Source organism: Triticum urartu, chromosome 2 (genome assembly GCF_003073215.2).
Source record: "Triticum urartu cultivar G1812 chromosome 2, Tu2.1, whole genome shotgun sequence".
In the NCBI taxonomy this organism is placed as follows: Eukaryota; Viridiplantae; Streptophyta; class Magnoliopsida; order Poales; family Poaceae; genus Triticum; species Triticum urartu.
Window position 1 is genome coordinate 531697473 of NC_053023.1, and position 19416 is coordinate 531716888.

General features: G+C 49.4%; 1 protein-coding gene and 1 pseudogene across 1 annotated transcript; one reads left to right on the forward strand and one right to left on the reverse strand.

Annotated features, from left to right (window-relative positions):
- Positions 1-1350: 1350 nt before the first annotated feature.
- On the forward strand, positions 1351-2382 carry LOC125538531 (annotated as a pseudogene).
- A 2170-nt stretch (positions 2383-4552) lies between these two features.
- Positions 4553-7370, reverse strand: LOC125537221 (xyloglucan O-acetyltransferase 3-like). The gene is made up of 3 exons (XM_048700527.1): positions 6863-7370; positions 5942-6234; positions 4553-5335 (listed from the first exon to the last, which is right to left on the reverse strand). Exons 1-3 carry the CDS (start codon positions 7065-7067, stop codon positions 4553-4555), a joined length of 1281 nt encoding a protein of 426 aa, XP_048556484.1. The 5' UTR covers positions 7068-7370.
- Between the last annotated feature and the right edge of the window lie 12046 nt (positions 7371-19416).

The following is a 19416-nucleotide window of genomic DNA, read 5'->3' on the forward strand; positions in this document are numbered from 1 at the left end:
GGCTAGGTTTGGGGATCAAGAAATTCTTTGGTGCATCATCACAATCTATGTGATCATGCACAACATTATTATTGAGAATGAGAGTGGGAAAGATTTTGATTACACCTTCTATGAAACCATCGGACAACCGGTGCAGCCGCGTAGAAGAGAAGACCAAATTCGACGCTTTCTTGAGGTGTACCATGGCATTCCAGATTCTGATAGGCACGTAGATCTTCAAAAGTATCTCATCGAAGAGTTGTGGGCATGGCATGGGCAACAAGACCACTATGTCATAGATGATGAACTTTGTTGTTATGTGTATTAAATTCGATGTTGTGGATTGATGAACTATGTAATAATTTTGATTTTGTGGATTGATGAATTTGATGTTATGTTTGTATTATTTGTTTCCGATTCATTTGGGATGAGTTTGATATCACATGTTTCAATATGTATGCAATTGTAGTGCCCTATTTTAGGACGGCTGTTGGAGCACTGGTGCCCTATTTTAGGGCTACTATTGAAGAAGAAGAAAAATTGATGCCGTAAAACTCATCTTTTGTGCCCTAAAGCAGTTTTCAATGCCCTGTTATAGTGTCATTGTTAGAGATGCTTCAACCGGTACAACTAACATAGAAAATCTATGCTACAAGTTAATTTCTTTTGAAAATAATTGAGTATATTAACATAATATATATATATATATATCAATCATGTTGTAGTTATAAATTCAACTTACAGATTGAAAAAAGACAAATCATGCTATGAATGACAGTTAATTTAACCGTGCTATGAATTGGTCTCGTTAATGCCATGATGAATTTGTATTTTGAACTAAAACCACGCCATTTATTTTGGATCAGATGGAATATTTTTTGTTATGTTAGCTGCAAGTTAAATTTGTAACTGAAATATATCAGGTGCTCCTACACCTTTAATGCCCCCATGCTCTCAACATTCAAAAACAAATTTCAGTGTTTCACAAATTTTCAGAAATAAATGTGAATGTTCATGAGGCATGTTTCTACAACCCCTAAAATCTGCAAATCTAAACTCAAAACACACATGGAGGAAAAAAAAACAAATCTGCATGAATAGTGTAAAAAAAGTGCCACATAAAGACAAAACCAGAAAACACACTATTCACATCCAGATTTGTATACTTTTTTGTTTCTCCATGTGTGTTTTGAAATTGATTTGAAAAATTTAGGGGTAATATTGACATCTCTTGTGAATGTTAATTTGTTCTTTTTTCAATTTTAGATTAATTTGTTGAAAATTGAAATGTTGGGAGCATGGAGTGTGGGAGCATGGATATGTACTCTGGCGCGAGCAGGCGGCTACCGGCTAGCCAGCGAGCCTGGCCGGGAGTACGGCACAGTAGACGTTCATCCACGTAAAGCCGTTCAAAACGTACCAGAAAAATCACTCAAACTCCCTCCCACCTTCCGCTCCTCTCGACGCTGCCCGCTAAACCACCGTCTCCCTCTCCCTCCCATGGCCGCGCCCGCCCTCCTCTCCCTCTCCCCCGCCGTCTCCAGGCACACCCACCTCCTCTTCTCCCACACCCACTCGCCTCGCCACCTCCGCCTCACCCCTCTCGCCGCCTCCTCCTCCCCCTCCCCCCCCCCCCCCCCCCCCCCCGCCCCCCGGCGGCGGCGGCGTCTTCCTCTCGCCGAGCGCGCTCTCGCAGCTCGACGCGCTCGCCGCCTTCCGCTACGAGCACACCTTCCCCCACGGCAGCCTCACAGTGCGGGCCCTCACCCCGACCGACGACGCCGAGGCCGAGGTGCTCGTCCGCCTCCTCGCTTCCTCCTTCTCCGAGGACGTCAGATGGGCCCCCGCGCAGCGCTACGCCCAGCTCCTCGCCTTCGTCATCCGCCGCTACCTCTACGAGCGCCGCGGCCTCGCGCCCACGCTGCCGTCCTAGTGGGTTTCTACAAGCCCGCCGCCGCGGAAGAAGGGGGGGAGGGCGAGGTCGACGGGGATGAGGGAGAGATGGCGTGCACCGCCGAGGTGTCGCTGGACGCGGTGGGCGCCCCGGGGGCACCGCCCACGCCAACGCCGCCGCTCGAGTTCCCTTACATCTGCAACATGACCGTGAAGACCTCGTTGAGGAGGTAACGGATAATGCTCTCTTTCCAACCACCATTTTGCCCACCTGTTTATTTTTGTAAAATAGGATAAATCTGTACATACATGTTGGACATTGAGTTGATTGTGAAAGGGGATTCCCTGGAATTATGACCTATGGAGGACTCGAGTAAACCATTTTTTGTTTGGGATTGCTATTTGTTGCCAATTGTCACATGTGCAAATTAAAGATTTGGGTAGAGTTAAGGGATTCCTTAAAAGTATGGACTATGGATCATCTGAGTAAAAGATTTCAGCCAATTGTGACATGTGCATCCTTCAGATTGGAATTACCGTCCTCTTTTTATGTTCAACATGACCAATGATACAATTTTACTAGTATAACATAGTCCCCTACACATTTGATCAGCTATCCTGATTCGAATGAATTGAAATCCTAGCTTCTGGGAGCAAGAAGAGACCGCAATTCTCTGGCTAATTTCCGCCGATTCCCCTCATTGCTGGAACCCTGGATGAATGCATGGGTACAGACACTGGCGGAGGAGCCCAGTGGGCAAGGTGTGGCGGCCGCCACACCTTGATTCAGCACCAAATTTTTTTATACATATAAGCATGCACGTTTTCTTGGCGGTAATACTTAAGCATATAGTACTGCTTGTTGGTTTTAGACCACAGTAGATCGATTCGCCCAAGCAAACCTAGATGGAAGCACACAAGCAGACAGCTTGATTGATGTGCTGCCTAGCACATGCACACGTAGACGTGCTCGAACTGGCTCGCTTCTGCTGAACAACAATCGGATCGACTCTCTCGGCGTCTCGCTCTTGATGGATCTCTCATAACTTGGCGATAAAAAAACAGAATGGAGAAAATTTTGCTGGTGCGTGTAATTTGCATTTTTTGGGTTATTCTTTTCCTTGATATGTACTCCCTCCGTTCAAAAAAGTTTGTCCCTTAAATGGATGTATCTAACACTAACTTGGTGCTAGACATATCCATTTGTGGGACAAGCTTTTTCGGACGGAGAGAGTATATATAAGAGTACATGACTGACTAGCGGTGCCCTTTCACCAAAAAAAGAAAAGACTGACTACCCGTGCCAACGCGTCACGGACTTCGCTACCAACACAACATGACCCGGTGTTCAGTTTAATATATGGGATGAGTATGAGGTGTGCCGGACAGCTAAATAATTTGATGGTGTATTACATTGAAAAAAATGATATTCAAAAGTTGATATATTGCTATAATTAAGGAAGACCTTGAGAAGGAGGATATGGCACTGCCATTGCATGCATCTTCTAGATGCCATTGAAAGCTTCAGTGCAGTGTGAATTGACTATTATGTTTGTGCATCAAATTTTTTTAGTTGACAGTTCGCCACACCTTATTTTTTTTTCGTCCTCCGCCTCTGGGTACAGATTCGGTTCCTCGTATGTTAGGTTTGTGTGTTCTTAGAAGGGGCATCTTGTCTGTGGATGTGATGCTGTATGGAATAAAATTGTCCTGACTCTATCCTTGTCCTGGTGTAGCTACACACCTTAATGTCGGAGAGCCAGTGGTATTTTCTAATCTGCTCCCATGGATCGATTCCTGATTCCGCAGTTTGTCATCCAGCGTTACTGCCTGACTTGGCAGTGGTGATGGCGATGTATGTTATGAGCTCTTTTAGTTAGTGATGCTCCGGTTTTGTCTTTCTGTGCTCTTCGTCTTTTCCTGGGCAATCTCGCACGAAGCAGTGGTTCAGCATCCTGTCCTGCCCAACAAAGGGCATGTTCCCGGCCACAATGTTTTCAATGAATTTTGGTTCTCACCTGTTAGTGTGGGCAGCTGATGAAGTGCCGTTCAACATGTACATAAAAGCAGGATACGACATTGTTCAGACTGACAGTATCCTTGTTTGGCTGAGCCTCCAGAAGCGCAAGCACTTGATGCGCAAGGAATTACCGCAAGTTTCTGTTGGTAGTGATGTACAACCTTAGAATTTTGAGGGGCTGAACATGCCATAGCACCATCAGGTAAACATAAGTTGAATCTTGTGTGTAAATCTTATGCTTCTAGTTAGCCCTAATTGACATGTGCATATTTACTACTGTATTCTCCTTGTCAACTGGCTATGAAAAATGGTTTTTGTGGAGATGAATTTAAGTACTTGTAATATATCTTGACCTATTGTATAGCTAATATGCTCACTGATCAGAATTGATGTTTGAACATCGTAACTCTGGTGGTTTCAAAAATTGATGAAGAAAATTAATTAATGTTGGAGTAAGTAGATTTTGTGGTTCTATCCTTCGTAAACTTTCCACATACATGACTAGTGATCATGTGTACAGGTCATCACAGTACACATCTATCATTTTTCTGAATCTAAAACTGTTGCAGAAAACGGAGAAATGAGGTTTGACTTTGGCATAGTAAAAAGAAGGAAAAGAGGGACTCTCCGGGATCTTATGGATTAGCAGAAGTTCCTGCATCATTGGTCTTCCATGTTTTTCTTATATTTGTTAAGCACAGCAAGTAATAGCTCATTCCACATATCAATTGGTCCTGGCAGGCACCAATGCGAACAATCACTGTAACCCCTCATCCACTCATTATTCCAATGAATCCCTGGGTGTGCATCAGGTCTCATAGACATAAGCTTGGTTATATCTAGGATCTCTATATTCATCCCGCCCTTTTGTTTTTTCTCCTTTTGTGCTCTGTTGGCTTCCTCAACCTGGACATCTCTTATTTCCCTTTCAATTGTACTGGTCATTGCTGTTCCTTCTCCCACTGGTTCAGTTCTGTTGCATGCTCCTCCAGTATTCCACTGGCCATTTTCAAAATGTGCCGTTGTTGCTGTCCTCACCACTGTTAACTTCAATCTGGATTCTCGGCGGCTATTCAAGTTACTGATAGCCGTCCTAAACACCCTCTGAATAGCTGAAATGACGCTGAAACTTGTGATGTTATCCTCTGAGCAGTATATGCAGCCGATTAGTTCCCCATCTTCATAGAGATAATTTGTTCTGAAGAACCAATGTGAACTAGATACAACTAAGATATTGATCTCATGCAAGTTTGCAGCTAATCTTGCATCAAGTTTATCTAAGTGCATATCATGCGATTCAACTAATGTCCCGTTGATCTCTCTTTGAGAATCTTCTACTAGAAATTTTGTCCAGAGTGCCATGAGAGTGAAGTTATAAGATCTGAAGTTCCATGTGATAAATTTATCTTTAGTGTCGCTGTGAACTTTTGTTGGAGCTTCTACCTGCATTAGTTTGTACAGTCAGATTACTCACTCTAATAGGAAGTGTTTCTAGATTTAAAGTAGATGAAGTAGAAGTGCTACAATATTGTAAGTATCTATGGTACATTTCTATAGCATTAACTATTAAGGTAGACTAAGTGGTTGATGACTCAATAACTGTTGCATAAAACCCATGAAGGTATGGAGGTCCGACGTACTAAATGTTACACGGTTTCAGCTTAGCTTGTAAATAAATTAGCACCTTGAACCACTATGGCTCACTGTAGGTTCTAAACATTCAGAGCAAATCAATGAAGCTACATAAAAATATGTGAATATTTAGGTTACCCCATTGACATGGTGAAGGCTCCAGCAGAGTTATGATGCCCAGTTAAGATCTTTATTATCTCAACCAATAGCCTTTTGTTTTCTCTCTTGGCAACTGTAACCGGGAACATTTCTTGGACTTCCTGTTCCTGTTCCTGCCTACCGGGTCTATATATGTGTTCAGAACTTTAAAAGTGAAACTAAACAATACGCATGTTAATGTCAGGATCAGTGACGATAAGTAATATGGACATTGCTATTGTTCATAACATGTATCGGAACTAAACACTGCTTACTCACCTGAGACAATAAACAGAGGAGTGACTCCATCTGGTTCCGTCCAATTGAATCCCCGACGAAAGCCAATGTCTTCCCTTGGACAATATTTAAGAATAGCTGAGGTTGAAACCTTGCCATATCACAGCCGTGTGGCTTCCACCTCCAGTTTACATAATCCATTTGTTTTCCATACTTTGCGCAGTTCTTTGAATCTGGTATCGTCGGGCATGTCATGTTAGTGTAGATTGGGCCTCCCAAATCCCTGATCCATGTTCCATTGAATAGATTGCAGTCCATTTCATTATCTTCGTCACCTGAAAAATAGTGAAATCACTATGAATTTGTTGGAGAGAAAAGCTCGCTGTGCTTCATACTGTTTGGACAATTGGACCCTACATGTATCCTCTACTTGTATGGCATTTTTGATAGTACCCAGACTCTTTAAAGGGTTGATTTTTCGGAGGCAAAAGGTCTCCTTTCTGTTGTTTATTTGTATCTGTACTTTGTCTTCTTATGTTTTGAAGGTTTATTTATCTTGCATTTTGTTTTATATGTATAAACTAATCTGATGTGGAGGGCATTGCAAGAACTGAGAAAAAGATCCCATGATATACGCTGCAACTGGTAACTGATATTTGTATATATATATGTAGTACCAAACAGGCTTGGTAATCATGTACACAACCTTCCAACTCTACTATTTGAGCTTGATATAGACATTGAGCTCGTATCTTATATTCACTGCATTCATATTCCAAACTGAAAATGGAAAATAACCAACAAGTGCTAGAGAAATCTGGCACATAAATGTAACTGATGGTATTACATGAAACATAACGAGTAAATAAATACTCCCTCCGCCCCGAATTACTTGTCGCAGAAATGGATGGCGACAAGTAATTCGGGACGGAGGGAGTATATGCTAGAGAGCAAGAGGTGTACCAGCGATGGCCGTCTGCTGAGAATTATGAGCTGGCTCTCTAGCGCCATAGAAAACATGCTCAGGATAATATGTCGAGGAAATAACGACGAATACGACTGCGCTTAGTATCAGCGCAAGTTTTCTTCCACAAGGAAATTTTTTGCTTGAGTTTCTGATGGGGTTTATGCCATGGAGATTTGGAGGAGGAATGCTTTCCTTGGCCATTGGTAGGTCTATGGTTGCATCACTGTATGAACTACGAAGTCACAACCCTTTCATATGGAGGACTGGGGTAGGGGGCTGGTGCGGTGCTTGCATCGCATAGACAACTGCGCTTACTTTGTTTACTTCCTTTGTGACAAGTCTTCGTTCTTCTTCTAGGAATGACAGTATTTAAGGATGCCCCAGGTTCCCCGATCTTAATGAAGTGTGGTATGAAAGCAATCTCGATGCCATTTTATAGTCATTGTACTAGGAGATTGAGCACTGGAAATCCTCTGGGCACAGCTAGACCGCAGCTCTGACTCCAGAAAACTGCTAGCCTTGCTTAGAAGTGAAGCTAGGTCACAACGACGCCCCGGCGCCAATCCACTCCTTGAAGTCTTCGTTGAGATCACGGTAGGGATGGCGGCGGCCTGTGCACGAGAGATGAAGGTCTCCGATCAGATCTGGGTGAAAACTTTTTTTTTGCGGGTGAAAACATGCTATTGGCTATTGCCCAGGCTGGCGATGACGACGCTGTCTGCGTCGTTCCCTTCCTGAAGGCATCGCCGTGGAGAAGTTTAAGGCCACTCTCTGCTATCTTCGGGGGAAACTCTAGATCGGTAGATCAGATGACGGCGGCTCTCTGATGTCGTTTCTCTCTTGGGGGCGTCATTCCTGGAGATGCACACAGGCTCGAGGGACCGGAGGACGACGTCTTTGGTGGAGCGTTGCTTCATTTTCCACATTGATGGTGGCGGTTCTCAACGTTGTGGAGCTGTGGAGTCTCGGCGTCTGATGCGAGGAGATGGACTCGCGCAGGAGGAGGAAGCTGTCTGGCGTCATGGTGACGTTGATGACAGAGAGGCCTGACAAGGTTGGTGCATCAGTTATGCTCTGAGGATGGACCGAGGGAAGATGGAGGTGACAACCCTTGCAGCGTGTGGTGCTCACTGGGAGTGTGCCAGACCGGTGTGGGACCCAATCCAGATAGTGGCTTGGACGTGAGGCTTTAGATGTTAGGTTTTGATGCGATGTCTGTTTGGCATTAGGCTCGGACGTTCGGCACGCCTTCATCATGGGGATAGGAGTAGCACCGGTATTGCTAAGATGGTGGCTTCAGGCTTATTGATGTATCATCTCGTATGGTATTTGTGAATAATTAATAATATGGCTTCATGCATCGTCCAGATGCAGAGGTCGGGGGTACATCCTTCTTTAAAAAAAAAGAAGTGAAGCCAGGTGCATGCTCCTTGGTTGCTGCGATCTTGGAGATGAGCCGAGGTACGAGCGGTTAGGCCAACTCCACCGCATGATCCCAAATGGACGCCCGTTTTATTTGGATTTTGTTCGTTTGGGATGGCAATGGGTGCGAAAACGGACATGGGTGTCTGGCTTTTGTTGAAGGCGTCCAACGCAGCAAATGATCCCATCTTGTTCGTCTATACTACGCACGCCACGTCCCGATCCCCGGCCACACGCCTGTCGCCCCAGAGCATTCGCCGCCTAGTCGCCGCTAGCCGTTGCCTCGCCGGCGGTAGCAGCAGCCAACCCTGCTCGCCCGCCGCGCCGCGCCCCGGCCCCGGCCGCCGGCTGCCGCAAGCTCCGCCGCCCGTGCCCTCGGCCCCGCACCCCGGCCGCCATGAACGAGCTCGGCCGCGCCCGTGCCCTCCGCCGCTCCCCAGCTGCCGCGAGCGAGCTCTGCCCCGCGCGCCCCCATCCCGGCCGCCGCACCGCGCCCTTCACCCCGCCTGCCGCGTCGCGTCCGCTCCTAGCCGCTCCTCCGCTGCTCCCGTCGCGGCGGGGCCACGGGCCCGTCGCTCACCACCAGCCGCCCCGCGCGCGCCCGCCTCGCCCCGCTCGCGCCCGCAGCAGCGCCGGCACGCGCCCCCACCTCCCGTGCTCGCCTGCGCTCTCTCGCCAGGGCCGCGCCCGCTAGCGCGCCCGTGCCGCGCCAGCCCTGTCGCGTTTTGCCGAGGAGCCGCCGCCGTTGTTGCTGCTGTGACGAGGAGAGAGAGAGAGAGAGACCGATGGGAGGTGATGAGTGGGTGACAAGTGGGTCCAGGCCCGGACAAGAACGGCCAGGGAGGAGCAGAAAGCGTCCGTTCGATGTTCGCTTGACCGCAAAGCCAAATCAAATTTGCGCTCGGGATGGGGCAAAGCGGATCAGAAACGGACGCTTTTTGCGGATGGGTTTGCGCATTGGGCCGCTTTATTTGTCCGTTTAGATCCAAACGGACAGACCCGGACGATTTGGGGTCGTGCGGTGGAGTTGGCCTTATGCTTCATTGTTTTTCCCTTTACTGATCTGGTTTTCTTATGTGATAATCGGAGTTTAGAGTTTAGACTGCCTGTTGTGCTTTTATTGTGTTTGGGTGATCTTTTTATGCCACTTCCTTGATGATGGTGGGGACTTTTTTAGAGCTACGCTCACATGATATCCAGAGGTTCATGCCTTGTTTAAACACTGCGTTGAACAGTTCCTTGCTTTAGTTGGTCTAGAGCAGTTGGATTCGATGAGGACGGTTGAGATCCATGGCTCCGCTCAAGATGAAACCATTTTTTGGTAAAAAGTCAAGGAAAGCCTTGCAACAGTATGTGCTTGCTGTCCTCCTCTGGGCTCCTGTTCAGGCGATGGGGCACTCAGCACAGAGCTTCCCTGGCCGACCGGGGACGGAAAGACAAATGCGACCATCGAGAGGAGGATTAGGTGACGCTATCTGAGTATTTCAAAATATATTTTTTAGGGATTCTAATCCTTAGGATTTTTCTGTGTGCATTGTTTGATTCATAGGATTGTGATTTATAGAAACTTTACCTTAGGGCTCCTTCGGTCGCAGGATTATAAAATGGGAAACAATTCCCTCCAGGCGACCGGCTGAAAACTGCGTTGTTTCGCAGGATTATAAAAAGGGAAACAATTCCCTTCAGGCGACCGGCTGGAAACTGCGTCAGACGCCTGCACATCTCTCTCTCTCTCTCTCTCTCTCACACACACACACACACACACACGCACGTCTCATGTTGGGCCCACTCACCACCCTCTCTCCCCTAGGGCATCTCTAGCCGTTGGCCCCTCAGGGGGCGTCTAAAAGCGCCGCCTGGGGGTGAGCCGGCGCAAAAAATGGCCCTGGGGGCGAGTCGGTCCCCAGCCGTCGGCCCCCAGGGCCGTCCCCATGCGCGTATTAAAAAACAAAAAAAAAGTTCGGCGAAGTTATGATAAAACTAGTTAAATTTGGGCCAAACATGGCAAATTTCGGCGAAATTCGTTCAAACATTACATTAACCTAATCTAAAAAAAAGAAAGGGGGAAGTCGTCGCCGCCGTCGCCGCCATCGTCGTCGTCGGCCTTCTCCTCCTTGACGCGGACGCCCCTGCTGGACCCCTGCCCGGCGTCGCCATGGCGAACAGGCGGCGGCGCGTAGTCGTCGTCGTCGCTGTCGCACAAGACGACGACCCCGCCTTCCTCGCGGCCGCGTCGGCGCTCCTCGAAGCGGCGTAGGGCGGCGCGCTGGCGCTCCTTCTCCTTCTCGCGGCGCGCCTTCTCCATCGCAATGGAGTCCTGGCGCGCCCATTCGAGGGCGGTGTCGTCGTCGTCGGCGAACTCGGCCTTCACCGGCGCCAGACCCGGCTCCGTCTTCACCGGCGCCAGACCAGGCTCCGTCTTCGGCTTGACGAAGCGCGAAGGAGCCGACGAGGGGGCGCGCCGGCCGCCCTCGTTGATGACGATGCCGGCGCTGCGAGTGCGCCGGCCGAGCGGCGTCTCCGCCGCGGGCTCGGCCTTGACGCCGAGCAGCGCCGGAGAGCCGGAGGAGTGGGAAGAAGAACGGGACGACGAGGAGGAAGAAGAGGATGCGCCGAACCTTCTTGGAGCCCATGGCCCGGCGCGTCGGTGCTGCGCCGGGGCGGCCACCCTCGCCGGGGGGTACGCCAACGGCGGGTCGTTGCCGCCCTCGAGGTACGTGAGCACGCCCTCGAGTGTGCGGCCGAGGACGCCCCACCAGAGGTAGCGTCCCTCGCTGTTCCGCCGGCTGCCGACCACCGGCGCGCCGTTGGTGGACGCCAAGCGCTGCTGTTGGCGGCGCTCGAAATACGCCGCCCAGGTCGCGTGGTTGTCAGTGGTGTACTGGGGGAGGGAGAGCTCGGCGTCGGTGAGGGACGCGCGCACGATGTCGACCTCCTCGGCGAAGTACCTCGGGTCCGCCGCGGCGTCGGGCAACGGGGGAATGGGCACTCCCCCGGCGCTGAGTCTCCACCCCGTCGGCCCGGCGCGCATGTCCGGCGGCGTCGGGATGTTCGCCTGGAACAGGAGCCACGACTCCTGTTTGCGCAGCGAACGGCGGCCGAAGCCGTTGGTCGCCGCCGTATCTCCGGGGAAGCGCTCTGCCATGGCGAAGGTGGGGCTGGGCGGGCTCGGGAGAGGTAGAGGGAGGGGCTGGGCGGCGGCGCTCGGGGAGAGAGGAAGGGCTGGACGGCGGCGAGGGGCGGGGCTGGTGTGGGCGCAGGTGAGCGGAGGCCGCCGGCTTTTATAGCCGGGCCGCGCCCGTGTGTACGCGTGCGAGGGAGTGGAGGCGTCGGCGCGCCGTCCCGTGAACGCGCCGCCCGTGAGGAATCAATGGCAAGGCTGACCGGCGGCAGCCTTGCCATTGATTCCCCGCCGGAACCGAGGCCGTTGGGGGAAGACGAGGCGCCGAGTCGCTGACGCGGCTGGCCCGCGTCTTTTTCGCGCCAAAACAGCTCGCCCCGGCGCCCCCGGGCGCCCCCCAGCGCGCCGGGTTCGGCCTGGGTCCGCCGGCGCTGTTTTCGGCCCAAGCCGGCGAAAATCGTGCTCCTGTGGGCGCGACTGGGCCGTTTTTCCGGCGCCGGCGCGAAAAAATCGCCTGGGGAGGCCTTCCTGGGGGCGCGGCTGGAGATGCCCTTATTCCTTCGGAAAGATGCGAGCCTCTCTATTTTCTCAGATCCTCTCTCCTTCCATCTTCTCTATTCCCCTGCACCTTGCTTCATCTCGTTTCCGCTCGCAAGCTCAGCTCCCCACATCCCTTAGCTGCCGTCACCCACCCCGCATAGCCTCTCCTCTGTGCACGAGCTCACCGCTTCCACACCCCCTGCTCTGTAGTGACCGTGGCCGCACCACAAGCGACAGGCGGTGCCGCGACCGGCCATGGCTGCCTCGTACCATGGGCACGACGACAAGGGAAGCTATGAGCGGTGAGTGGGAGTGCTGCAACCGACAGTGGCAGGAGCTGCAACCGCAGTTGGTGGAGCTGCAATTGTCGTTGGGCAGCGTTGGAGCCAGTGGGCACTGACGACGGTGGAGCTGCAACCGACCATGAAAAAGCTACAACCAGCTGTGGCCATGCTACTTTCTTTTTTTCCGACGACAAAGCTGCAACCGTGCTTGACGAAGCTGCCACCGGCTAACGGAGGAACTACAACCATGGCTTGAGATGGTGTAACCATTCTGGTGGAGGATTCGACCACAACCTAAATTTGCTGGAGCCGGCTGTGGTATGCTACAATCATGGCCTGAGATACCGGAACCATTCTGCGTGGATGCTACACGGCTTAAATTTCCTGGAGCCGGCTGCGACACGATACAACAGTGACCTAAGATACTGGAATCGTTCTGCGCATATGCTACAACCACGACCTAAATTTGCTTGAGCCGAGTGTGTTATGCTACAACCATGGCTACGAGAGGGAGCACGTGATACTGGAGGGGGAGAGGGGGATATTGCTGGAGTTGGGTATGTTGCGGCGACGATCAGGCGGAGGCATGCTGCACGAGGTGATTTTTGTTGCAAGGTCACAAATGACTTGACAACGAGTTCAACTAAAGGCGGAGGGCGGCCGGCTGATACCCGACGACGAGGACAACAAGCTACAACCTGCGATGAGGTCATCGACACTCGATTATCAACTCGTCCTTGTGTGCTCGTAGGATTTGGGGGCGAAGCAAAGACTGCGTGTGGAGATGAAAGCGGAGCCTTATTCGACGACTAGGATGCGAACGGCCAAAAGCTTGGGCTGGTCGACCGGTGCCTAGCGATGCCCTTCTAAAAACACAAGAATAGAAAACCCACAAAAAATATGATGGGAATGCAGGCGCAAAGCAGATAATCAACACACATATGAATTCTTTTAATTGGTTGTTTGGTTCTTAGGAATTGAAAACACACACATGAATATCAATAAATATTGTCAAACTGAAGTCAAATCACATGAAATATAGTAAAAATGTTATTGTGCCACTAAGCCTATTAGTCCCTTTCATCGTACATAGAAATTTGAAAAGGAGGTTCAAGTGGATGATATAATTCCTATGTTTTCCCTATGGAACTGTGTGGCACCCCAATCCGCATGGAGCAGGGGGCCTTCGCACGTCAGCTCAGGATAACACCTGACGCACGACAGGTCCATAATACAGCATTCCAGATACAATAATATTCATCAAATACATGTGCATAAGCTTACATCATTGATGAATACAATCATCTGGCATAGCCCTACGGCTATTTAAATGGCAGCGGAAGCTTATTTAAAATGACAGCGAAAGTCTTGGTTTGGCAGCATAACAACTCTGGCTGGGCTCCACAACTCACATGACTGACAAGGTTACGGCCTAGCACGACGGATCAAGCGAACAACTCTGGTATGACCTACAAAACTGGCATGACACGCCAGGTCAGTACATTGAATGTACTTGCAAGACAACCAATTATATAGCATCCAAACAAGCAGAAGACAAGGCAAGAACCAGACGCATGCAACAACTTATCGCACATCAATTACTGAAGATGGCATGATAAAGATCAACTAAGCATGAACAACATCATAGCATCTACTAACATGGCAGTAATCATGGCATAATTTAACATGTCAATCAAAGCATGGCATGGCATCATGAAACTATGCTGAAAATAAATTACCGATCATATTCAATGCAGACATAGCATGTTAACTTTATGCAACAATCTTCTGTTCTGCCTTGGTTTTTAAATGCAACATATTACTCATGCAATGCAATCAAACTTGTGTACCGAGTCCCTCAGACTCTCTTACCAACGGGTGGCCTTGTAACCAAACGGTGATCTTTTCGGCGATCACAACCACGACCAACACTTGGTCTCCAACAATGATCTTTCCGGCGATCACAACCACGACCAACACTTGGCCTCAAACCGTGATCCTTCCGGCGATCACTACCAAAACATTGCCATGACTTCTCACGACTATCTCATAGTCCAAGTCACCATATTCTTGTTATCACATATTTATATACCAACTTAATTATTTCAGGTTTATCCTCCATTTCGACCAAGACCTGATAGTGGGACCTACTACGAACTGTGTAGCTATCGATAGACTTTATATACACTCTGCAGAGGTAGCACACTGTACCCACACCACGGAACCCATGGCCTCGTCATCCCATTCGGGTGGACCAACGGCATTTCGACGAAACCGGTCTACTGCCATGATACTCTCCCGGCCACTCCGACCCACTCCCAACTGGGCTAGTCCTGGGTGGCCCCGTGTCTACCAAAAACACAACGACCACCGTCGTGGCCAAAACATCCCTCACGGGGACCGGTACCAAAAATCTCAACAACGGGCACACAAAGTTATGTCCGCCTACCTGATCAGGGTAAGCATGCCCATAACCTTCCCTAGTTGGAGGCACCGGTGAGAGGCATGCCAAAAGATCGCATTAAGGCCTTCCCGTAAAGGAAAATGTGGCTGCACTAAAAAAGTTCGATTTGGTGGCACTATGACTCGATCCCATCGATGACGGAGGAGGTTTGTTATTATTGAGTCATTTTATTACCTTCTCCACCATCATGAACATGAATGCAGCAATGAGCATGAAGCATACAAATGCATGAACAAAATATTGAACTTCTTAAGTGCACAACTATAGCATAAAGAACATGACAATACCAAGTAATAGCATATCAACGGTGCATTACAATCCTCATAACATTTTATAACGATGACATGCAAATAAAGTAGAGTAGTGACATGGCATTATTAATAATAAAAACATTCTAATTAGCATGGCAAAGATATCATGAAAACACAAGCATGCATGATAAGCATAACGGAATAACTACAGACGAAAACGATATGAACAAACTGCAACTACACACACACAAGGTGCAAGCAAAGTCAACATGCAAGTTCTCATGATAAGAGGTTGGCTTGCCTGGGGTCGACAAATACTCCGGGGAGAAGTGTAAAACGATCGCGAAAAGATTTGCCGGAAACAGTTCTCTCTCGGAGGGGGCTGTTTATGTGCAAGGGCAAAATGGTCATTTTCACTATGTGAAAACATTATGAAAATGATACCAACGGAAAGAGCTCTACGAACAAAGAACGTGAGCGCTGGAATCACCTCAATCGGAGTTGTGGTTTCAAAGTTACGGCCGTTTGAATGATAGGGACTAATCTGTAAAATAAATATTCACAGAGAGGCCCTTGTCGGTTAAAACAGAAAGCGCACTAAGGAGAATACGTTTTCAGAGAAGGGAAAACGCATTACTGACCGCAGGCGACAGAAAGTACGTTTTCAGAAAACGAAAACGCATTTATCTTTGAAGCCGCGAAGAAGTACGCTTTCGAGAAATGAAAGCGTCTTCGCGCGGGGCGTCTCCACTTACGCCAGCTCAGCGAGCCGGCCCGGTCAGCGTGTAGAGACCGACAAGCGGGGCCCAGAGGCAGGGTCAATGCTGGGCGGGGCCCGCCTGGCCTTCTTCTTCCTCTCGCTCGGGGGCGCGACGAGCCGAGGCAGGGGATCGCCCTGACGAGGAGCGCCGGCGACTCCGGCCACCGCTCGCGGCGTGCGACCTTCCAAAATGCGCAGGACGGAGAGGCGCATCTCGGGGTGGGGGTTACTGCCGTCGGAGAGCTTCGCAGCGGCCGCAGCAGGGCATGCGGCGGAGCAGGGCTTCAGTCGCCGGGTCAACACGGGGTTCTGGTGAGAGAAATGGACGGGTGGCTGGTCGGGAAGGGTCGCCGGAGAGTGGCGCGTCCATCCATGGGCTCGGACTGGGCATAGGACGGCCTGAGAGGGGGGTTGAGTGCGGGGGCCGAGGGCGAACTCCGGCTAAATTGCCGGGCTCCAGCGAGGGATTCGGCCGGGCACGGGTGTGAGAGGGCTCCAGAGGGAGAGGGGAGGGGGCTGGCTTGCTCGGGGAGGGTTGCGGACGGGCTATATATAGCCGAGGCGGGGAGCATCGAGCCTGTCACCGCCAAGCGAGTCCGGCCACGGCTCTGCCGGCCGCAGCAGTCACGGGGAGGCGCGGGAAGCCGACGAGGAGGGAAGCGGACGAGCGCCAGAGGCTCATGGATACGAGCAACGCTTGCGGACGAGAGGGAGAAGAAGACAGAAGTGAGGAGGATGACGATGGCCACAATTGCACACTGTTCGGTCGTTGGCACGGCTCGCCGGAGAAGAAAACGAAGGGGGCCAGAGGTCCAGAGGGAAGCCGACGGCGAGGGGGAACTGTAGGACATTAATGGCGAGGCCAGAGCTGGTCGGAGCAGCGCTGCCGACGACAACAGTGGCTAGACCGCCATTTTGGCTGGCTACACTCGTGGTCACCATGGACAATGCGCGCTCTGGGGTTTTTACTGAGGTAATCTCATGTCTACCGCGCAGGCCTTCGTAACTTGAGTGTTAATACGGTAAAGGATCTTGGCAGAGACAAATGGAGCTGAGTAAAACAAGCTCCACAAGTTTGCTGCTGCAAACTTTACCACGCTCTAGAGATTATACCAGAGAGGGTAAAAGGTAAAATGGATGTCTGGTAGGCTTAGGGTAGAAAGGACTACGGTCCTGGCAGTTTTGAGGTAATTTGGACAACTATTTACCATAGTTGCTGTACAACTACCAAATCTGACCCAGAAACTGAATGATGAACAAGCACTCACTAGGAGTGTTGGATTGGGCTAAGACTTGGCAAAGCCTGATGATTTTGGTATATAATGGTGCTGTAAATAGTTCATACCAAATGGACTTGCCAAAATGGTACTTCCTTCACAGCTATCATTTCTGTCCAAAAACTTCAGAAAAATCCTCAGGGCAATTGGCTAGATGAAATGAGCCAAAATATTGTGGAGATAGGTTATATGGATCTTAGAATCCCTGGGAATATTTTCAGCCATAATGGAGCAAGTTAAAATGCACTTGCTTCACAAACTGAAAAATTGGACAGAAACCAAGAATTGCTCCTGTGCTCACATAGTTCAATGGAATGAACTAAATTTGGGTGGAGGATAATTATTTGATATACTTGAGAGGATGGAAAAGTTTCATCCCATTTGGAAACTCTATGAAGGTACTTCCTTCACAAAGTTGCATTCAGGTAAGAAACTTTGAAAAATAGCACAGGGAGCTAGGATGAATGGATTGTTCTCATATTTGGCATACATGGGTAATTTATCAAGGTTAATCACCCTGCCAAATTTCAGCCCCATTGGAATTAGGAATGAAGCACTTCCTTTGCAAAATTTCAGAGAAGGCAGAAACTTGCATTGGATCATGTGCCAAATTTTTGAACTGAGGAACATGAGATGAGGATGGAACTAGTTATTATATATCAAGGACAAGCTTCACAATTTATGTGGGAATTTCCCTGCTATAAAAATAGTAGTTCCTTTGGAAACTGGCAGAAAGGCAATATTGGCATTAAATAGGAAAAAGCAATTTTCCTTATTTAATTATGGCCAATATATTTTGCCAGAGCTTGGATTAGGCATAAGTATCAATTCTACCAATTCTCATGAATTTAGGAGATGGTTAGTTATGCCTTTGGATTTTATTCCTCAGAAAAGCAAGAAAAGGAATAAATCACAATTCAAAAATATTGCATGGGACTTAGCAATATTTTTGCATATCCAAGGTTCAGAAATGTAGAATGGTCTCTGGGAACAATTGGAATGATCAACAGATCTGTTGGGGAATGTAGTAATTTCAAAAATTTCCTACGCACACGCAAGATCATGGTGATGCATAACAACGAGAGGGGAGAGTGTTGTTCACGTACCCTCGTAGACCGAAAGCAGAAGCGTTAGCACAACGCGGTTGATGTAGTCGTACGTCTTCACGATCCGACCGATCAAGTACCGAAGCACGGCACCTCCGAGTTCTGCACACGTTCAACTCGATGACGTCCCTCGAACACCGATCCAGCCGAGTGTTGAGGGAGAGTTTCATCAGCACGACGGCGTGGTGACGATGATGATGTTCTACCGATGCAGGGCTTCGCCTAAGCACCGCTACGATATGATCGAGGTGGATTATGGTGGAGGGGGGCACCGCACACGGCTAAGAGATCAAGAGATCAATTGTTCTGTCTACGGGGTGCCCCCTAGCCACGTATATAAAGGAGTGGAGGAGGGGAGGGGCCGGCCCTCTCTACGGCGCGCCCTAGGGGAGTCCTACTCCCATTGGGAGTAGGATTCCCCCTTTCCTAGTAGAACTAGAATCCCTTCCAAGTAGTAGGAGTAGGAGAGAAGGAAAGGGAAGGGAAAAGGAGAAGGAAGGAAGGGGGCGCCCCCCTCCCTAGTCCAATTCGGACCAGCCCATGGGGAGGGGTGCGGCCACCCTTTGAGGCCTTTCTCTCCTTTCCCGTATGGCCCATTAAGGCCCAATACGAATTCCCGTAACTCCCCGGTACTCCCGAAAATACCCGAATCACTCGGAACCTTTCCGATGTCCGAATATAGTCGTCCAATATATCGATCTTTACGTCTCGATCATTTCGAGACTCCTCGTCATGTCCCCGATCTCATATGGGACTCCGAACTCCTTCAGTACATCAAAACACATAAACTCATAATATAACCGTCATCAAACTTTAAGCGTGCGGACCCTGCGGGTTCGAGAACTATGTAGACATGACCGAGACACGTCTCCGGTCAATAACCAATAGCGGAACCTGGATGCTCATATTGGCTCCCACATATTCTACGAAGATCTTTATCGGTCAGACCGCATAACTACATATGTTGTTCCCTTTGTCATCGGTATGTTACTTGTCCGAGATTCGATCGTCGGTATGTCAATACCTAGTTTAATCTCGTTACCGGCAAGTCTCTTTACTCATTCCATAATACATCATCCCGCAACTAACTCATTAGTTGCAATGCTTGCAAGGCTTAAGTGATGTGCATTACCGAGAGGGCCCAGAGATACCTCTCCGACAATCGGAGTGACAAATCCTAATCTCGAAATACGCCAACCCAACAAGTACCTTTGGAGACACCTGTAGAGCACCTTTATAATCACCCAGTTACGTTGTGACGTTTGGTAGCACACAAAGTATTCCTCCGGTAAACGGGGGTTGCATAATCTCATAGTCATAGGAAC